Consider the following 17,420-nt stretch of genomic DNA (forward strand, 5'->3'; position numbering starts at 1 on the left):
TCTGACCTTCACAACTATGTGATGACTGCTGAAAGAGTGGGAAAAAGATGTGCAATGAAACAGAATCAACTGAGAATAGCTCAACACTGACTGATCATATCTTCACCTAGGAATCTTGTGGCAATACTTATTTAAGAATCCAGTTGATAAATGTCAGCGTGAGGTGTGAGAATGTTATAAACGTGTTTTTTTTAGACTGTTGTTATTCTGGGCAAATGACTACACACAGGGGATGTGCCTGCAGAATGCCTCTTCTACAACATTCTGCACAGATGTCTTTATAGATAAAAAATAAGGCCTATACATTTGGTAATAGAATAGAATAGAATAGACTTTATTTGTCATTGTGCATTAGATACACAACGAGATTTATTATGTGCAACCACTAAAAAAAGGGCAGTTGTGCTGGGTGGAGGGTAGGGCTTGTGGTTGTGTGACTGTTTAGTTCTGTGATGGCCCTTGGGATCAAAACTGTTCTGCAGTCTGGAGGTGCGGGCTGTAGTGGCCTGGTAGCGCCTGCCAGAGAGTAGCAGGGTGAAGAGATGGTTTGCAGGGTGAGTCTCATTCTTCAAAATGCCACATGCCCGGTGGAGGCAGCGTGTCCTAAAGATGTCGTCCAGTGGAGGCAGTGGAAGTCCAGCTACTCTCCAGCAGACCTTATGACCCGACTGAGGGATTTCCTGTCCTTGTCTGTGCAGTTGACCTACCATGCAGTGATACAGTATGTGATGACACAGTGGTAACAAGTGGTAAAAAGACGCAGCTCGGGAGACAGGTTGTTTCTCTTCAGTATTCACAAGAAGTAGAGCCGCTGCTGTGCTTCCTTGACTGTGGCGGTTGTGTTCATCTCCCATTTCAAGTCCTCTGAGAGCATAACCCCCAGGAACTTAAAGCAGGAGGTCCTCTCCACTTCCTCACCATTGATGATGAGGGGTTGAGGGTCTCCCTATTGCCGTCTGAAGTCGACAATGATCTCTTTTGTTTTTCTGACATTCAGGGTCAGGTTGTTTTCTTTACCCCATCCTATCAGTCTGTCAACTTCGTCTCTGTAGACATTTTTAAATTTTCGTTGGTAATTTGTCCTACCACAGTGGTGTCATCTGCAAATTTGATGACTGTATTTGACGGATGGTTATTGGTGCAGTCATATGTTTAGATGGAGTAGTGCAGGGGACTCAATACCCAGCCTTGTGGAGCTCCAGTGCTGAGTGACAGGCTTGAGGATTGGTCTACCTCCCCATGGTTCTTCTTGAGCACGACCAGGTCTTCCTGCAGCCCAGACAGACGCATTGCCAGGTCATTCTTGGCAAAGGTCAGGTCTCCCAGCACAGCTTTCAGGCCGACAACATCAGCCTCCGCGGTCTGGCGCAAGGCAACCTCGTTGTCATACCTGCAATGCAAATACAGAGCTTCTCTCCTCTAAGACATGGATGTGTACCTGACAGGTTTATCAGGGTCATCAGTTGAACACTTAGGACAGCTAGGTTGAACAGGAGGAAGCCTAAATCCTCTTAAGGGAATAGTAAATTACATTTCAACAGTTACATCACAGTACAATTACCGCAATAACCATCACACCAATGTACTAATTTACTGTTTACATTTACAGTTGTTTAGTTGAAAAAAGAAGAGGCTGCTCTGTTTCTACCTATGCTTCTGTTTACACAGCACTGAAGTTAGGGGGGGCAAAGCATGAGGGTCTAAAAGCTCACTTGAGTTTGTAGCCATCCAGAGCCAGAGTAGCATTATCAATGCCAAGATTAATGCTGCCTTTTGAGCTGATGAAGGCCTGTATCTGCATAAACATAAACAATAACATCAACATGTAAACATGTGCAGAATCAGTAACTGATGTTTTTAGGTCAATCACACAGATGATGTGTCTTTCGTCTAACATACCTTGCCCCGCAGTTCGCTAATGACAGCTTGAAAGGTCCTGTAGTCGTGAGCCTTAGGACCGACCCTGGACTCGAAGAAATGTAGTTTGCAAAACGGTCGTTGAGGTTCTGCATGGTGAACTTCTTGTTGCTAACAACCGCTCCATTCGCGGCTGCCAGGCTGAAGCCCCTGGAAAACTGGGCTGTTTTTCCACCTTAAATACGGGAGGATCCGACTACTTCTCTGCACAGCTTCTCCAGCGCAGGCAGCAGCATCTCCAGAAGCCCTTCTCTCTACGAAGCTGTGGCCGCCAAGAACAGAAAGGAGCTGGAGGCATGGTTCCAGACCAAGGTCAGAGAACTATGAAGAGTCTATTCTACACAATTAAAGCTGGCATTCACAGTTGTCTTCCCTTGTATTCCTGGACTATTTTATATGCATATTTATTTTATTTTTTTATTTATTTTATTTTTTTCCAATGTAACTCTTGTTGTACCCTCTGCACCATTGAAAATGAGGATCTTATTCCTCAATGTGTCTTCCGAGGTCTAAATAAATAAATAAATAAATAAATAAATAAATAAATAAATAAATAAATAAATCATTCAGTCTCACACTGACAGACTGCATTGAAAATGTGGGGTTTTGAATATGTTTTCCCACACACTCAACAACTTACCCGTCCAGAATCTGGCTGTACTTAGCGAAGGGGTGTTGACCCCTTGGTCTGCAGGGCTGCATGGAGCTGAGCCAGCTGGGCTTCCAGGCCGCTGACCTGTGACTGGTACCCAGACAGCATGCCAGCGTAGCGTAGGGATGCACCGATACGATATTTGTATTGGTACCGATATTGAAGACATTTCTAGATCGGGTATCCGTGACAATTGTCACAGTTCGGCTCACAACCGTGACAAAAGTCTGGGACGGACACGAGAGATTCGTGGTAAATGACACTTTATTACAAAAATAGAGAATATGTAAAGTAAAGAAAATGCTTAAATTAATCAAACAAGGCCTCGGCTGGTATCTGGTCCGCAAACCACGCAGACCCACAGAACACCAGCATGCAGGCGCGAGTGAGGGAGACCGCGAGAACAACTGCTCCGATGTTTTAAGGAGTAGATCACACCTGGCCCAGGTGCAGCCTATCCATCTGATCCGCGGCAACCTACGACTCAGAACACAAAACGATGAGGGACACGTTTTTTTTTTTTTTTTTTTTACGTTTATGTATATAGTTAGTGTATTATGAGTGCACGTTGCTATTAGTATCGATTAGCATGCTAAGCGGAGATTTAGTTATGTCCTGATGTTGATTCGCTGTAATAAAGATGGGTTCATCCTGTTAAGATTTCGACTGGATGAGCTATGAATGAGATTCATGTTGCCTTGTGTAATGTCCACAATTATATGTATCGAGTTATATTAGTTGTATAATTGTTATCGTGTTGCAATAACTCATGTTAAAGTAATTCAGTGCAGTGCTAATTAGTCCCCATTCTCATTGCAGACACACACATATGTAGGATCACATGCATCGTCCTGTAATGGAAATTGATGAATGCACATTAAAGGGAGATAAAGAATACTGCTTTGGTAATCGTGGGTCTTTTAACAGACTAGAACCAGCAAATACATTAACAGGTCACCATGCTGAGCCTCTACAATTTAACGTAAAAGTTGACGCTAGCGGATATATGATTGCTAACTAATATGAACACTAGCACTAGTTAGAACGTACATTATTTGTGATTATTTTAAGCCTATGTTATGAATTGATAGTGATGACTAGACATGATGTTAAGTAGCAAATGAGCAAAAAATGCACCAAGATCTCATGACATGCACTCCTCATTTCTCCCTCTCGCACGTGTGGTCACACACATACACACAGTTACCATAGTTTCGCGCTGTTTTTTTATATCGGTATCGGTATCGGCCGATACTAAACCTCACATATCGGTATCGGTATCGGAGGTGAAAAAAGCGGATCGGTCCATCCCTAGCGTAGCGGTTCTGTGTCTCAGCAAGAGTGGACTCCACAAAGCTTTCTATTAACACACACAGACACACACGCACACACACACACACACACACAGACACAGACACACACACACACACACACACACTCATTTTCCAAATACATACTGTATATACAATATCCTACTTCAACCGGCAGTTGTTGTTTTCATTGGTATTGCATGAGAGACAGTATAGTGTAGAGGATCTGTGGACCTACCATGCTGGTAAGAGACAAAAGTTCGATATGGAGAGCCTGAACAGTGCTGGTTAGTGGTGGTGACCTCTATCTTAAAGCTCTCCGTCTGTAAAATGACACGGCAGGTTATAATATCAAACTATATTGTAGCCAGGATAGTAGCCTACCATTTATAGCAGTATTGTTAGCAATTATTATTTTCTTGTAGTTCATCTGTGATCAGCTGTGTCTGTTTCCCTGCAGCTTGTCCTCATCTACCTTCAATACCAAATACGTCACAGTCACGGAGGAGGTGGTCGATGGAAGGGTTGTTTCATCCTCTTCCTCATCTTCAGTCCATCGCTATCGCTAAGGGATATTACTTCAAACAAGAAAACTCTAATACCAGGCTCCATGTTTGTGGGCCTAAATAAACATTCAAATAAAATGGTTGGAAATATTCACTCTTGAGTCATCTCTGTGATTATTTGTTGTTGTTGTATCAAGCAGAGCTTTGAAATTAAAAACGTACCTCCCCAAATCACAAGGAATTCTGTTTGGGGAAAGACATTGTAAGGCTTGTTGACATAAAGGAAAGTGCAGCAATAGCTAGTTGCTTTAAGAACTTGGGTTTGACTCAATAACAGTGTCTGCAAAAAGATAACTATTTCTATTACTGTAAAATCAAGTGCAGCTGGGTTGCTCCGATGATGGTAATATGTACTGATGTAATACCCCCACCTACTGAAAAGGGTAACACATTTCCACCATTTGAATGGATATCCTGTGTGGGAACACTTGAAATTTGAATACAATCTGCTAAACGAAGAGTAAATGTATTCACTAGATGCTGGATTAATTGCTGATGCTGTAAGCTTATAATGAGTGTAATAATAGTAAATGTTGTTATGAGGCGTAAAACTACGAGGCAATCTCCTGAACCAGACGTGTCATGTGACTGACCTGAGTTGTACAAATAAGAAAAATAAGTTTCATCAGAAAGGCGAATGTAATGTTTATTTTCCATTTTTACAGGCCAAATACAGTCAGCTATAATTTTATGTATACTGTATATTGTATACAAATCTTAAATCTTAAAGCCTAAATTCCTTTCGGGATCATTGAGGTATCTATCAATCAATCAATCAACAAAAAGATTTATCATTAGTGTTAGATAAATCTCAACACTAAAACATATTATAAATTGAAAGTCATTGTACAAATGTTTATTTTATCAACTGAAATCACCACTTTTGAAGGGAAATTCATTGGTGGCATTCCTGTTACTGGAGTATTCCTTTTCAACATTTGCCTGGAGCCTAATTGAAGATAGCCCACAACTGGCCAAACCTGCCCATCTGGTTTGAACAGGTATTCAAACAAGACTATGCAGGTAAGAAGCTGGTTACGTTTCTTGCTGTCGTGGATTTCTGTGGCAGCATTCTCCAAATCTCACATACTGTCTGTCTGTCTGGAGTAGCACTGCCCCATTTAGGCCGTAAACCTGCATCGCGCCATAGCTTCTAATCATGTTAAATGACTAAGACTATAACATACAGATAGAAAGACAGATAGATAAATAAATAGATAGATACATACCGGTAGATAGATAGACATACAGACAGACAGACAGACAGATAGCTAGATAGATAGACATAAAGATATATATATATACTGTATATATATATATTAGTGCTGTCAAACGATTAAAATATTTAATCTCAATTAATCACATTTATGTCGTTGTTAAAGCAGCAATACAGAGTTTTGTTCCAAAACTAGTACGCTAACTACCTAAAAGGAATGCAAAAACCTTGCAAACACCACCAATAGCCCAGCTGACACTGATAGAAGCTTGCCAACACACTAACTGGTGCCTTTTGGCAGTTTAACTGGCAATGTCATGCGTGTGAAAGATTTTCTTCCTATTTGCAGGGTGTACAAGCCCTACTACATAGGGCATATTCTGGTTGGCTAGTGGGGAAGACACAGGTGTTTATCTGTCCTTCACATGACCATATGCTATCAAAATAAATTTGAGGATGGAACCTGAACTAGTTGCCTATAAAACCATATCTCAAAAAGTGTCAAATTGTTGAATAGTGTTACTTTAACTCAAAATGAATCGCGATTAATTGCACATTTTATTGAAAAACATCATTGCCAAACAGGGCGGTACAAAATCTAATTATAAAGTGCACATTTCAGGTAAACAAGGACTCAGCCTATAGTGCAGTTAAACTATGGCTTTATATTTTCTTTTTTTCTAGTTTGCTGGGAACATAGCAGTCAGGCCTCTTATTTCAGAAACAATGAACCATAACAGTAAGGTTACCAATATAAGGTAAGCCTACTACTTCTTTGCTTTCAGCCAGCTGCCTGTTGACATTTTTTAGACAACAGTGAAGCTTCTTCTTTTGCACAACACAACTTTTAAAAGTAAAATTTCCATTCAAAGCTTTTTATCATCCATTTTGCCGTATCACTCTCACCATTCACTCAAACCGTAACGTTAGCCTACTACACAGTTTGCGAACATTAATCTAAAAATTTTTTTTAAATGTTTTAAAAAAATAAAAATAAAACGTTAATCTCGCGATAAAGAAATCGACGGCATTAAAATGTGTTTGCGTCAACGCCGTTAATAACGCGTTTAACTGACAGCACTAATATATATATATAAAGATTGATAGATAGAGAGAGCCCCATCATCTGCAATCCCATTTATGACTGGTACTCTCTGGCTGAGAAACATTAGACAAGGGACATTAGAAGGGACCATCCCGGTAATCCTGTTCAGGTTGTGTAACAAGTCTGCCCACAGGCAGCCCAAAGGCCATTTTAAAGTTTAAACATTGTTGTGTAACAAGTCTGCCTTAGAGAGGGGGGCATAGGCCCACATTAACATATCCTTTCAGTCAATTTAAACAAAGACAAAAAACCACAACAGCTAAATCAAACATAAAATACTGTAGCTTTGGGAGTGAAAGTACATATATGTACACAATGTGACAAACCAGAGGCTTCGTTCACTTTATCAAACTTTAAGTTGTTGTGTAAATAGCAGAGAAACAATTTGCATATGGAGGAGATTAACAGGGAAAATAGATATTAGATTAGATTAGATTCAACTTTATTGTCATTGCACAGAGTACAAGTACAAAGGCAATGAAATGCAGTTAGTATCTAATCAGAAGTGCAAAAGCAGAAGAGTGCAGAGTATGTGCATACAGTATGTGGTAATTTAAAAGTAGATAAATAGGATACAGTATGATATAAGATATCAGTGGTATGAACAGTAAGAGCAGTAGAAGTATGTGCAAATGTATAGTGGTAATATAAAAATAGATAAATAGGAAATATACAGTATGATACAAGATATAAGTGGTATGAACAGTAAAAACATGAGCAGCAATAGTGGTGATTAGTGCAGATGTGATATAGATATATGTAAAGTGCAGATGAGGTACAGGTGAAGGTGGCAGTAGATGTTATAAATGAGGTAGAAGCCATGATAAGATATAAATACGGATATGGACAACAACTTTAAATAAATAGATATAGAACAATTTAGTGCAAATGTTCAGTGGCTGGAGGGAGGTGTGTGGCAGTCAGGCCAGGGTAGAGGGGGGAATACAGTCACTGTAGGAAGGAGTGTGAGGGGGGTAGCCAGGGGGGCTATCACCGTGGTCTTCCGCAGACATCTTTTCCACTGGACAGCCTCGATGGTGGGGAGTGGGGAAACAGTGATGCGTTTTTCACTACCCTCGGGAGTGTTTTGCGGTCCGCAACAGAGCAGCTGCCATACCCGACTGAGATGCAGTTGGTGATGATGCTCTCAATGGTGCAGCGGTAGAAGTTCACCAGAATCTGAGAAGACAGGTGGGCCTTCTTCAATCTCCTCAGGAAGAAGAGACGCTGGTGAGCCTTCTTGACTAAGGTTGAGGTGTTGAGGGTCCAAGAGAGGTCCTCGGAGATGTGGACAGCCAGGAATTTAAAGCTGGCGACACGCTCCACCTCGGCCCCGTTGATACAGATCGGGGTGTGTGCGCCACCTTTGGTCCTCCTGAAGTCCACAATTAGCTCTTTGGTCTTCATGGTGTTGAGAGCCAGGTTGTTGTTGGCACACCACTCTGCCAGGTGCTGGACCACTTCCCTGTAGACCGACTCATCGTTGTTGCTGATGAGGCCAATCACCGTTGTGTCGTCTGCAAACTTTACGATGGTATTAGAACCATGTATGGCTGTGCAGTCGTAGGTGAAGAAGGAGTAGAAGAGAGGGCTCAGCACGCAGCCCTGTGGTACGCCAGTGTTCAGGATGAGGGTTGAGGAGGTGTTGTTGTCTAACCTGACAGACTGGGGTCTGTTGGTTAAGAAGTCCTGAATCCAGCTACTGAGGAAGGTGTTGATGCCCAGATCAATAAGTTTTGTGATCAGTTTGGAGGGGATTATGGTGTAAAATGCAGAGCTGAAGTCTATGAACAGCAGTCTTGCGTAGTCCCTGGCTACCCCCTAGGTGTAACTGTTGTCCAGGTGGGAAAGGGCGGAGGTGCCGTGGAGATGGCATCCTCCGCGCACCTATTCTGGCGGTAGGCGAATTGGAGGGGGTCCAGTGTGGGTGGTAGACATGTTTTAAGATGAGCCAGGACAAGCCTCTCGAAGCACTGCACGATGGTTGGAGTGAGTGCAACTGGGCAAAAGTCATTAAGGCCTGTGCCTGGAGTGTTTTGGCACCGGTACGATTGAGGTGGTTTTGAAGCACGTGGGGACAGCTGCTTGGGCCAGTGATAGGTTGAATATGTCAGTCAAGACCTCAGTCAGCTGCCCAGCACAGGCCCTGAGCACGCTTCCAGGGATGCCATCAGGGCCAGCAGCCTTTCGTGCATTAGTCCTGCTCAGTGCAGCACACACGTCGGTGGTGGAGAGTGTGAGGGGCTGGTTGTCTGAAGTGAGCACAGCCTTGATGGCCGCCTCCTGGTTGTCCCTGTCAAAGCGTGCATAAAAGCTGTTAAGCTCATCAGGGAATGACCTTAATTAATAATAATTAATACTGATTAATACAGGATATTCTGAATCTAATTTCAGAAATGTAACTTCAACCTTATAGATGAAAATGCCTCTCTGATACAGCTCCTTGCAGTCAAAATCTACAAATATGGTCTCTATCTACAATCACGCACACACAATGGTATTTAAAAAGTGTAGAAACATATTACTGATTAATTGCTCCTTGCTCCTTGTTTAGTCATAAGTAGGCCATGATAGACTCAAATCAAGGTAATTTCTGGCGAAAGAGTATTCTGCTCTCATAACAGACTGGTGAGCACAAGTGAACAGAAGGTGGTATAAGAGTTTGTTTTATTAACATTGATGGTTCTGTCACCAGTCAGGTATCAATACACTCGCAACTGTTTCTACATTGTTAGTGAGGCACCTAGTGGTGGTTTATGTCTATAACCACAAGCCGAAAAGAAACTCGTCCACCTAGTTGCTCCGGTCTTTTTGACACAGACACACACCTGTGTCGCAAATCGTTATCTAACTCGATGTTCATATTAGGCTAGTGTATCATGATTCCACTTCGGCTGAATAAAAATCTTAAAATACATCCTGATATCTGAAGCGTTGACAAAGTACATGAATTTCAGTTAGTCAAACCATATCAGTGCATAGAAGATTGGGCCTATGCCCTCATATTTTAATACAACTAACAGGCCAAGGGCAGAGACAGACGCTAATTGACGGCAAAAAAAAATACACCAGGGCATTTCACAAAATACCCACAGACTAAAATGGCAGTTCAAATCCGTAATCTAAAACGTACTTGTCATTACCTGCACTTTTGATGCTACAGTGACTGGCAAACGCCAGATAACCCCTAATTTGCTCCATGAACAGCACCTGATGCAGAAATAGATCACGCCCTAATCTTGCAAAGATGGACTGGTTCTACAACAAGCAAACAAGTAAAGGTGCAGTCTGTTTTATGTTGTAAAATTTAAAAAAATGCTTGAAGACGTAAAATCATGACATACATCTGAAAGATTATCACTGACAGTTGTTCCTTGTGTTCTGAGTATGTTGTTTTATGTTTGAGGTGTTGTTCAGAATTTAGAGGGCATTAAACTGACTGAAACAGAGAAACACAACGTGTAAGGTGGAAAGTGCAGTGCTTTTTTAGTTACAGCATCTCCATACATCCAGGGACATTTTCATTTTTGACAACTTATCTACTACGCCTAAGGTGTTTAAGGTTTATAGCAACCCCTCAGTGAACATTTCTCACTAATGCACACTGACCTTAAAAAACGCCCGCGGGAAAATCTGACCATCAGTGACCGACTCGTTGGGAATTTTCGAAGCTATGCCAGCCTACGGCTTTCGCATTTGTTTAAAAAGGGTCAGTGTCCGTCTTCTCATCACTCCTTAGCAGCTCGAAGAAGCATCAGCAGCCTCCACTCCAAAATGGCAACAACCTACTCCAGCCGTGTGTCCATGTCCTCCGGATCATCCATCGCAGGGGGGTTTTCTGGGCTCTCCCTGTCCGGAGGTGGAGCTCGCATGAGTGCCATGCGGGCTGGTAGTGTTTACGGTGGTGCAGGAGGATCCGGAGTTCGCATCTCCAGCACTTTTGGAGCAGGCGGTGGCGCAGGGTTCGGCCTGGCCGCTGGTGGCGGAGCTTCCGAGGCAGTCATTGCCAGCGGGAAATTCACCATGCAGAACCTGAACGACCGTCTGGCCTCCTACCTGGCCAAGGTGCAAACCCTGGAGAAGGCCAACGCCGAGCTGGAGATGAAGATCGCACAGTTTCTGGCGGCTAAGATCGCCCCTGCTAGCCATGACTTCTCTGGCTTCATGGTCACCATCGGCGAACTCCAGGCCAGGGTGAGTGTTTCTAGGCGCCCAGTGTCAGTGCAGAACTTCAGTTAAAGTTAAAAGCTCCTTGTATGGTTTATTATATGGGTTTCAATAATTCATTACAGCTCATTTGATTTTATAACCATAACAAAAAAATATATCCTCATTTTACTGCCTGTTGATCAGGATCTAAACTTGATTTATTTTTTTAATTTATTTTTTACTTTAAGATTCTGGCCATCACCAGTGTTACAGGAGGAGCTGCGCTTGGTATTGACAACGCCAAACTGGCTTCCGATGACTTCAGAGTCAAGTACGTTTTAGCCCTACTCTCTTAGTCTACTCTTTGAACATCACTGATTAAATTGGTTACCAGCAAAGAGCTTTGAATAAGCGGTTGCATAGAGAAGCCATGAAAAATCTAAAAGTAAAACAACATGCATCCTGACCGAAGAAATCTGCAGAAACACATGCAACCCAGACCCAGTCACTCATCCTAGCACAGTATCTGCACTCATCCTAGCACAGTTTTTGGTCCTTTTTCTGTTGACATTTCTGTTATTTTAAATGCTTTTTTAAATTTCAGATATGAGGCAGAGCTGGCCATGCGCCTCTCAGTTGAGGCTGACATCGCTGGACTCAGGAGGGTGCTAGATGACCTCACCCTCTCCAAATCCGACCTGGCCATGCAGATCACAGGCATCCAGGAGGAGGTCGCCTTCCTGAAGAAGAACCACCATGAGGTTTGTCCTCTTTTTTACTCATCCAAGTAGTCTTTGTTGTTGCCGTTTTTATTTCTCTTTGTAGCTGTTTCAGCAACACATTAATGAAAAGTGGTGAAAGTAGGAAGTTCATTATTAAACGGGTCTCAAAATGCTTTGGAATGCCCTACTGCACTTAGGGGTCCTGTTCATTGTTACGGATTCATTTAGCTATACTGACAGGCGGACTGTAAATTAACCTTTAATTATCATCATCATCATCATCATTATCATGTCTTCCTTAGGATCTCCTGGTTCTTCGGGCACAAATCGGCGGTGCAGTAAACGTGGAGGTGGACGCTGCTCCTCAGGAGGACCTCACTATCGTCCTGGCCGGCATTCGTGAGCACTACGAGGCTGTGGCTACAAAGAGCAGAAAGGAGCTGGAGGTCTGGTTCCAGGCAAAGGTGAGTAGGATACATGAGCCATCCCACAGAGGCTGCTAACATTGGAACAAACAGAAACTAATGTCTGGTTTTAGAGTTAGTAAACAAGGAAAAAGCCACCAACAAAGAAGTGAATATCTAAATATTAATCCAGTTGTTGTTATGGCACAATTGGGTTAGGCCATTGTTTTCTAAAGATACAAAAGATGCACCAAAGCAACTTGTCACATGTCAACATTGTTGCATCTTCTTCTCAATGTCCGTAGACCCAAGCGCTCAGCAGTGAAGTTCTGACAAGCACAGCCACCCTCCAGACGTCCACATCAGAAGTCACATCCATCAGGACCACTGCACAGGCACTCCACATCGAGCTCCAAGGTCTCATCAGCATGGTGAGTGCAGAATAAAATGGTGCCATACGGTGAAGGGACTGAATGAACGGCACTTTCCCCTACCTCGACATACACGGCTGAAGTGCCCTTGGGCAAGGCATCTGAACCCTGACTGCTCCACAATTATAATGATCCACAATATGAATATCAATACCCTCACTGTTATTATCAATATTTCATATTAGTGTTGCAATCCTATTTTTAATCCTAAGTGTCTTAGTGTATGAGTTATTGTTGCATAGAGATCTAGGAGAAGTATGGGGGGGGGAGCTTTCTCTACCTGTCCTTATGTGTTTTACCTGTGATAAAAAGATCACCAAAGATAAAAAAGCTATTACTCTATAGATGTCTTAAACAAGAAAATAATTGCCCAAATCAACAATCAAAATGAGACTATCTGACTTCTTTTCCTTTATTTGTGTCTCAGAAAGCGTCCATGGAAGCCACTCTGGTTCAGACACAAACCCGCTATGCTGGCATGCTGGCCAGCTTCCAGATGCAGGTGAGCAGCTTGGAGGAGCAGCTTGGCGCTCTCCGCGGAGGCCTTGAGCACCAGAGCCACGAATACGCACTCCTCCTCGACATCAAGACCAGACTGGAGCTGGAGATTGCAGAGTACAGTAGACTGCTTGGCGGTGGAGCATACGCCCACAGTCACTTCTCGTAAGTACCTAGCTTGGATTGATTGAGTGACACGAACATTTGTTGAAAATTGATGATTAATCTCGTGTTCATACATCGCCTCTCTTCTCTTCCCTTTCTGCCAGGAGCGCGTCGTCTTATTCAGCGTCGACTGTGTCAGCAGCGGCTGTGTCAGCGGCGACTGTGTCAGCAGTGATTGAGTCAGCGGCAGTTGAAGCAGCCGTGTCCACATCCTCCACTAGAACCAGAGTGGTGACAGTGACTGAAGAGCTGGTTGATGGACAGGTGGTGTCTTCTTCCACTTCCTCCTCCATCATTGGTTCCTAAGGAGGTCCCGTCACTAACGTGGAACCCCTGACCCACGACTTACCTGTTGCTGATTCACCTTAGCACAAGGCAGGTTTACCCCTGCAGTTTGCAACAGGTTATCTGTGATATCAAGTCACAAAAACGTCCAATAAAGCAATAGTCCAGTAAAATCTACATTCTGTTTGAGCTTCATTATTTATGTTGGTGAGAAAAACAAAACAATCAAACCCTGCTTCAAATGGTCCTCAGTTAGACTCTATTATTCCAGTCATTAATCTCGTGTGATCAGGTTATCATTAATGAAAAGGTGCAGTACAATGAACTTAAACCACAGAAAAATGTGGGATGTGGAGACATACATCAAACCTCAGGTCTATAATATTCGCAAGGTGAGCACAAGTGAACAAAAGGTGTTATAAGAGTTTGTTTTGTTAACATCGATGGTTCTTTCACCAGTCAGGTATCCATATACTCACACCTGTTTCTACTACATGATTAGTGAGCCACCTAGTGGTGGTTTGTGCCTATTACAACCCACAGAGAAGAAACTTGTCCACCTAGAGCAGTGGTCACCAAACTTTTTGGCCAAAGATCACAACCTCTGCCTTGGTGACAGGCAAGATCTACCTATTGAGGCGTTGAGAGAAAAAGACTGTCCAGACTCCAGACTGTACTTACAACTTAACTTTTTATTTGGCCTAATTGTAATTGAATGAAATGAAACACTTTGGTCCAGCTTTCAAATTGATGTGACCAAGAACACACTAAATGACTTTATTTCAGTGCAACATAAAAAGGAAAATATTTGTTAACCGCACACAACATGAACAAGAAAAAACACATTTGCAATGAGCAGGCTGGATATGAACTGCTTTATTTATCAACTGAAGTTCCAACACAACACTGAAAAATTTCTCATGTGACTCAAGTCAGTGTGATGGCTGTGACTGAACAGACTGTGAGGTGTCTGTCAGTAAGCCGGCTCCTATAGGCTACTTAGATTTGGTGATTTCATCTGTGAAAATGCCAATGCCGGTTAACAAATATTTTCCTTTTTATGTTGCACTGAAATCAAGTCATTTAGTATGTCCTTGGTCACATCAATTTCCCTAAACCATGATGTTAAACAATCTTTGTTTTCAGATCATTTGACAGTTGCTTTGAGGCCCCCATGTTGCCACTCTTCAGGGGAGAATCAAGGAGAAGCACATCTTGCAACTAGCTACATTAGATAGTTTTTCTAATGATTGAATGCATCTTTTTCTATGGAATTGAAGGCTTAACAAGCTAATCAGACTAATTATGTGTTGCAATTATTCAGTATTGAGTAGTTACAGGTATTCAAATCATTAAAATGATTAAGGTGCCTAAATATTTGCACAGCATATTTTTCACATTTGATTTAAATTCACATAAATAAATACTGCTACAGTAAATATCTTTGTCTGCAAAACACCCCACTACTCAGTGTTGAATTAATGATATACCACTGTGATCTTTTTTTGGTGAAGACGGAGGGACAAAGAGGGTTCCAAAACTTTTAATGCGACAGTATGTAAAAGCAGGCTGAGTGCATATTACAGTTTTTCTCCATTGCTTTGGATCATTTCTCGATACAGAAATGACATTCTCAAAGCTCTAAGTGCATTTGGCAAAATAGCCTTTATGGTTCAGCACAACTACATAGATCACCTTCAAAGGGTCATATCTCACCCAAAACAGTTAACCCAAGCTTCAAAACCAAATCATTTTCTTATATCAATAGTCATTGCCCCAAAAATGAAAGGTTCCTTCTCGATTGCTGTGGCTCATCTCTCGAGAAAAAAGCACGTTCTTAAAGCTTTAAATACATTTGCCAAAATGACCTAGATGGTTTAGCAAAACACTAAGGCACACCTGCAAAAGGTCATATCTCTCCCAAAACAGACAACTCATCAGTCAAAACTATTTCCTTTTCTCATACAAATAGTCAATGCCCCCATATGAAAAGTCCCTTTGGCATTGTTTAAACTCTGCAGGTAAAAACATTTAGATGTTTTGTCAGTATGGCAGTGGACCATAGAAATATCCCTCATGTGCACATTTCAATCTTGGCTCAGTCCTTTGACACTGAATGTTTACTGCAGTAGATGTTTTCTTTCCAGAATACTTTATGTATCAAACAGAAAAAAGAATAATTCAAGCGTAGCCTACAAGGTAGCACTCATACTGACATGGGAATTGTTACAGTTATTGCCATACATCGTGGTTACAGTAACAGAAAATGTGTACAGCACAATAGACTGTCATACAATAAGCACATCAAAACTAAAATGATGTGTAGCCTACACTAACAACACAACCTGGAGCTTCTGGGTATTGTATGGGCCAAGACTGGGAATGTGGGTGACTACACCATTCTCTGAAATGGCATCACACATGGTGATGTTGCCCCGTGCTGGCCTGGGACATCCACGTTGCTCCTCTTGTTCTTCCTCCTCTTCCTCGAACAGGCAGTTGCCCTTGGTTGTTTCCCTAGCCAGGTCCTTCCATGTTCATAAATTGTACTGAACTTGGTCAAGCTCTAGATATTGATGGAAGCATTTCCTGGATAGGACCTGTCCGCTAACTAAACTTATTGTGTGATTGGTGATCGGATGTGTGAATCTCCCCCTTGATTAGTAAAGTTCTAGTTGCACCTGAAAATTACTGTGAGCTGATGATCCAAGAGATCCAAATTACAGTATATAGCTTGATGTTTTTTTTGGTTTTATGTGCCTGAAAGATTTTTGACAGTGGAGTGAACTATTTTGCAGGTGATGATGTACACAAGGAAATTATGCCAACATGTTTTGCAGAGAACAACGACTTGACTGAAAAACAACAGTCAGTTTAGAACGGCAAGATATATTCAATTGGTAATTGGGCTAACGGAAGGAAATTGAACCTAACCATTTACAAGGATGTGCTAATAATATTGCAATTTGATTTAAGGAATGAGAAATGGTGTGGAAATCAGGTGTGCACACAAAATGCCGGAAACAAACAAAGACAGGGTGGAGTCAAAGCCACATGGCTTTTCAAAACCAAAACAGAAAGCACATGACACCACCACATGATCAAAATGTAAACAAAAAGCACATGTTGCTGGATAAACAAGTCTTCAAATAGCACACTTACTAACAGAACCAGGCGTGCCATGTGACTGACCTGAGTTGTACAAATAAGACAATGGCGACACTTGCTCAGCTTCGTGCCGACATGGAGACCAAGGGGTCAGAGTTCAAAATCCTTCTGGACGTAAACACCAAGCTGGAGATGGAGCTCTCTAAGTACAGCCAGATTCTGGACAGGTAAGTTGTTGAGTGTATGGGAAAACATTTTCAAAACACCTATTTGCAGTTGCATGAATTTTCCAAAATATCTTTTAGTGACGGTTATGAAGCTGTCTTTCAGTGTGAGACAACTGTGAATGCCAGCTGTAATTGTGTAGTATATAGCAGTATTATTCTTTATTTTTTGTAGTTCATCTGTGATCAGCTGTGTTTGTTTCCCTGCAGCTTGTCCTCATCTGCCTTCAATACCAAATACGTCACAGTCACGGAGGAGGTGGTCGATGGAAGGGTTGTTTCATCCTCTTCCTCATCTTCAGTCCATCGCTATCGCTAAGGGATATTACTTCAAACAAGACAACTCTAGTGCCAGGCTCCATGTTTTTGGGCCTAAATAAACATTCAAATCAAATGGTTGGAAATATTCACTCTTGAGTCATCTCTGTGATTATTTGTTGTTTTTTTTAGGAGTATTTGTAAAATGTGTATATCAAGCAGAGCTTTGAAATGAAAAACTTACCTCCCTAAACCACAAGGAATTCTGTTTGGGGAAAGACATTGTAAGGCTTGGTGACAGAAAGGAAAGTGCAGCAATAGCTAGTTGCTTTAAGAACTTGGGTCTGACTCAATAACAGTGTCTGCAAAAAGATAACTATTTCTATTACTGTAAAATCAAGTGCAGCTGG

General features: G+C 42.0%; 1 protein-coding gene across 1 annotated transcript; it reads left to right on the forward strand.

Annotated features, from left to right (window-relative positions):
* Positions 1-10,540: 10,540 nt before the first annotated feature.
* LOC308379372 (keratin, type I cytoskeletal 13-like) lies at positions 10,541-13,441 on the forward strand (the record flags this gene model as incomplete). The annotated part of the gene is made up of 7 exons (XM_080856487.1): positions 10,541-10,960; positions 11,164-11,246; positions 11,520-11,676; positions 11,940-12,101; positions 12,347-12,472; positions 12,900-13,135; positions 13,240-13,441. The coding sequence occupies 7 exons, from the start codon at positions 10,541-10,543 to the stop codon at positions 13,439-13,441; spliced, it is 1,386 nt and encodes a 461-aa protein (XP_080712613.1).
* Between the last annotated feature and the right edge of the window lie 3,979 nt (positions 13,442-17,420).

Source organism: Sprattus sprattus, assembly GCF_963457725.1.
Source record: "Sprattus sprattus genome assembly, chromosome: 18".
Lineage (NCBI taxonomy): Eukaryota > Metazoa > Chordata > Actinopteri > Clupeiformes > Clupeidae > Sprattus > Sprattus sprattus.